General features: G+C 43.0%; 1 protein-coding gene across 1 annotated transcript; it reads right to left on the reverse strand.

Annotated features, from left to right (window-relative positions):
* Window positions 1–2,490: 2,490 nt before the first annotated feature.
* Window positions 2,491–4,502, reverse strand: LOC306706811 (homeobox protein SIX6; the record flags this gene model as incomplete). Its single annotated transcript, XM_079174032.1, has 2 exons — window positions 2,491–2,656; window positions 3,931–4,502. 2 exons carry the CDS (start codon window positions 4,500–4,502, stop codon window positions 2,491–2,493), a joined length of 738 nt encoding a protein of 245 aa, XP_079030158.1.
* Window positions 4,503–4,978: the final 476 nt, after the last annotated feature.

The following is a 4,978-nucleotide window of genomic DNA, read 5'->3' on the forward strand; positions in this document are numbered from 1 at the left end:
GAACAACTTTACCGCAGTGTGTGTGCACACTGAACCGCACCGACAGATTCATAACAAAACAGACGTAAAGTCAAGGCTACAGCCTGCCATTCAACACATCACAACCACAGCTGAAAGAGATATGCAAGTTAACCTCACGTATCTACTGAGAACCCTTAACTTGTCAACATACTCTGAAGCTGAAATAGGCTACTTGGTGAAGTTGCCCAGCATATAGATAAGATGAAACGTTTTCTCCACAAAGCCGAGATCACGTTGGAGCAAACTATATTCAATCCTCTTGTAATTTACTGAAGCATACTGCTGCGCCTATGAGTAGGCCACTACAAGCCAGAAAACAATCAACTTGTAATTAAATCCTTTTAATAGGCCAAGCCATACGCTCAAACGGTAGCACGTACGTACACGCACACACGCACACACACACAAACACACACACACACAAGAGAAGTTGTGATTTCCGTGCCCCAGACTACCCTCACAGGAGTCTTTTCTTTGGAGAGGGACCCGGTCGCTTCCCTTCACAAAACAGCAGCAGGGCCCCTTTTGTCCGAGCAGGGACCCCAGACCCATCATTAGCACTGATTACCGCTGACCAGTTTGACAACCTTATTGACTGCGAGAAAGACTTTTTCATCTAGTCCCCCGGTCGTCCTTATTTTCAAAAGAAACGGAAATATTCAGCCATTTTGTCCCCGTGGTTTGAAAGAGAAGTAGCAAAAATAAAAAAATAAAAGGAATACCCCCCCTCCATTTATTTCCCTTTACTTGTTTCCTCTCTCTCTCTCTCTCTCTCTCTCTCTCTCTCTCTCTCTCTCTCTCTCTCTCTCTCTCTCTCTCTCTCTCTCTCTCTCTCTCTCCCTCTCTCTCTCTCTCCATACACATTTAGCTTCCGTGTTGTTCAAGCTGAAAGGCTTTTGTCTGTCTCAGAAGTTACTGTAGCCTAATTAATAGCAAATTGGACGAAACCAGGTGTCTGTCCCATCAGTTGAAGCTCAACTTTAACTTCTGTTTAAGTCTGCTTTACTCACTTTGTTTCTCACCACATTGAGACCTCAGTGTATTTGTTCTGATTTAAAGTCTATCAGTAGAAATGTTCAGCAATATGATGCGCAGGTAGATATATTTTACAGACATTGTTTTCAACCTGGAAAATAATAATTCAAGATGTCGGTTTGGAAGGATGCTGCGGATATACGACAACAACAAAAGCCTTCCACAGAAAAAAATAGAGTATTTACCCCACTAGAGGGAAGAAATATTGTTGGAATATTGTGATGATTCGTTTAAGTGTGAACATTTAGACTAACTGAGGGAGGGAAACTGCTGTATCAGCACATAAACGAGCATGTAGTCAAATAAAATAGCAAAACAAGAAAAGACAAATAAGCCTTTTAGTCCAAACAGATATATGTGTGTGCATTAATGCTACACATATTATAATGATTTAGCCATAATACATCTGACATGATGCATTTACATCAAGCATGGTCTTCTAAATCAAAGCCTTTCTTGGGGGAAATGGACACTTGCAGAGAGTTAAGAAGCGTGTTTCTACATCTCTGTCCTCCTGCACATTTCTACAATCTGCTGTGTTTTGATCTCCACGATCTCTCTCGCACATCATCCGGGTTAGCGAGTCGGCCTTTCTGTGACCTCTCGCTGTCACCCTGCATTACACGACGCAAAGCATGTTGGCCAATTAGGCCTCGCTCTAAAACGTGTCAGGGAATATAGCACCGTGGTGTTATAATCAGAAAAAGTTTTGTCTTCATGAAAACATCGAAGAGGATTGTATATAAAAAATGTTAATATTTAACAATTGTATTCATGACTGTCTTTCTCCCCAAACAGCAATGAAAAAAATAAGACTAAACGCTATACTCTCTTGATCAACAATTCTTTTATTAAGTTATCTTTACTTTTTTTTTCTTTTACTGAAACACATTTTTCACTAAAGCGCGCATGCTCAACAGGTTCACCTGTGTACAAGGTAAGTATTAAAAACACCAAGCAAATGAATATGAAATTCGAAGAGACAGAGCAGATCGTTTTTAAATAGGCAAATAAACATTATTTATAAAACTTTGAAAGTAAAGTAAAAATATCACAGTTCTTTTTCAACATGAAATACCCACAGAGAACAGCAGGTTAGGCGCTCGAATGCCTTCGTCCCCCTCTTTGTATTTTTTTTCTTCTTCTTTTTACTTTTCATCTCGGGTCGTTGGTTTATTAGTCCGTCAAATAGGTTTCGTCCATATTAAGTTCAGTTATCCACACGTGGGTAAAACGCAAAAAAAAAGTAGGCATAAAAGGAAAAGGACGGGCAGTCCGCCGCAGATCACAGATCCCCTCATGTTTTTGGCACCCGTCAAATATCAGTTTGTGTGTGTGTGTGTTTTTTACTCAACGCAGGCACTAGGACTTGTTTTATTGGATTGTCTTTCACTCGTATCCCCCTTTAATTCATCAACGCCGTCGATCTGCCCGTCAGATGTCACATTCACTGTCGCTGGAGGTGATGGAGATGGCCGAGGCGGCTGCTTTGCTGGACAGACTGGCCTCCGGACTGGACGAGTTCCCCAGGCGGTCCACGGTGCCGTCATCGTCCGCCAGGGAGCGAACCGAGCCGCCGGACAGGACCTGCTGCTGGAGCCTGGGCAGAGGACACGAGACAAGACAACATTACATTAACACGTCTATTGTGCAATTTATTCTTTACAGTATAATAATAAAAAAAAAAAAAAATGCTGAAAACAGTTTGTAAAAAAAGGTGAATGAGGAAAATATTTCAAATACATATTTATTTTCCACTCCTCCCGATGATCTTCTTAACTGAGGGTTATTTTGAATTCATTTATGTGGCATAATTTTATCCTGTGCATTTTTTCTTTTGGAGAAAAAACCTGAATCCTGAAACAAAAAGGAACTAAACAGATGGTCTGCTACCTCAACCCATTAGCTTATTTTTTCACCTTCACGTTTATAAAACACACAATATATGACATTTTATTAAGTAAAACATTTTGGGGGCTAACAGTTAGAAATATTCCTTATACAAACAAATAGCACTGCATGGGATATTTTTTATTGTGCAGGCAAGATCGGTTATTTACAATAGGCTAAACCAATACGATAATTACAAATGGTGTGTCATTTCACGAAGATCTCACTAATTAATGTAGGCTATTGATTACATTCACTATAAACTAAAAAATGGTGGGCTGTTTTGGCTGCATTAAACATGACCAATACAGCAGTGTGACCTCGACCCACACTGCAATAGGCCCTTTAACAGATCGACTACAATTGTTATTGGAAATGAGCATATGATCTATTCAAATACATTTCAAATATTACATTATCATTATCGATCCTAAATATATTATTTGGCTTATAGTGCACTAACAATTAAATAAGAATACAATAACATGTGAATGTTTAGCTCACTCTTCATGTTAGCTTAAATCGTGTTCTGCAGCATTGTGTTAATCTTATTCATAACAAATCAATTAAAACCATTTATCCAGAGGTTTGCTCTCCCAATAATCTAAAATGATATGGGAAATCGTTATTTTGTTATTGTCACTGCTGGCTGGACATTTTCTGCATTTGAATCCCTTTAAAATATAACGTGATGTCAGACACTGCGAGCAGCATTAATTACAATAGAAAAAGCCCCCTGGCTGTAGGATTATTGAACAATTCAGAATCTAATATCTAGAGGAATATAAGAATTGATGTGCTCCAACCAGCGTGGGTTCCAGTGTGTTTTGCTATATTAAACTTAAAGACTATTAAATCACAGGATGCATACGTAGAGTCAGGATGCAGGGTGTTTTTTCCTTCTTCTCTTTTCTATGGCCAAACACTGTTTTGTGTTGCAGATATTGTGATCAGAAACCATTCAGAGACGCATGTATAGCTCACCTGTTCTTCGCAGCCGCTGCTCTGTCTCTTTGTCTGCGATTTTTGAACCAGTTTCCTACTTGTGTGGGTGTAAGTCCTGTAGCCTGTGCAAGCTCCCTCTTTTTACTGGGATTTGGGTAGGGATCCTGCAAATACCATTCTCTTAACAAGTGCCGGGTTCTCTCCTTGAAGCAATGGGTTTTCTGCTCTCCATCCCATATGGTTCTGGGTAGGGGGAACTTCTTCCGCACCCTGTATTTGTCCACCGGCCCCAGCGGGCGTCCCCGCAGCTTCTCAGCCTCCTGGTAGTGCGCTTCGAGCCACAGCGCCTGCAGCTTCGTGTGGGACTCTTTGGTGAACTTGTGGTTCTCCAGGATGTGGTAGAGTTCGCGGAAATTGCCGGTGTGGAAGGCGACGACTGCCCGGGCCCTCAACACCGACTCGTTCTTGTTGAGGACCTCGCAGGCCGCCGGCGCAACGGGCAGCGACCAGAGGAAGCGGCCGAGGCGCTCGACGTCCCCGCTCTCCTCCAGAGTCTCGCAGACCCCGGCGACCTGCTGGGGGCTGAAATTCAAGATGGGCAGCTGAAACATGGAGGCTTCTCCCGTGTTTCCCTCTCCCCCTCCTTTCTCTCCTCTCTCTCTCTCCTCCGTGTCGAGTCCTCCTGCGTCTGCTTCTCCGCGCGCCAGAGCAGTCCAAGACGAGGCAAACCCCAAAGTTACACCGAACCAATCGTCTGACCAGCCGTGAAAGACGCAAACACCCAAACGCCGCGGAGGAGGAACGATGCTGCGTGGGGGCCGGCTACCGCATCTTCAGGCTCGGCAAACTTGGCAGGCAAAACGGGGCCGAAGGTGCGAGAACATTAAAGCCGGAGCCACGATGTATTTTTCAAAGGTGGGCTGGGATTGAAAGTACGAAAGAATTAAAACCGGTGCCGAGATGTATTTTTTAAGGGGGGGAGAAAAAGACAGTCAAGCCCCCTCCGATGATTTCCTATTGGACTTGGCAGATTGGCTGCCCGGTTGCCATGGATGCGCGTCAATCACTGTCAAGTTGGACCAATCAG

This window comes from Pholis gunnellus, assembly GCF_910591455.1.
Source record: "Pholis gunnellus genome assembly, chromosome: 15".
Lineage (NCBI taxonomy): Eukaryota > Metazoa > Chordata > Actinopteri > Perciformes > Pholidae > Pholis > Pholis gunnellus.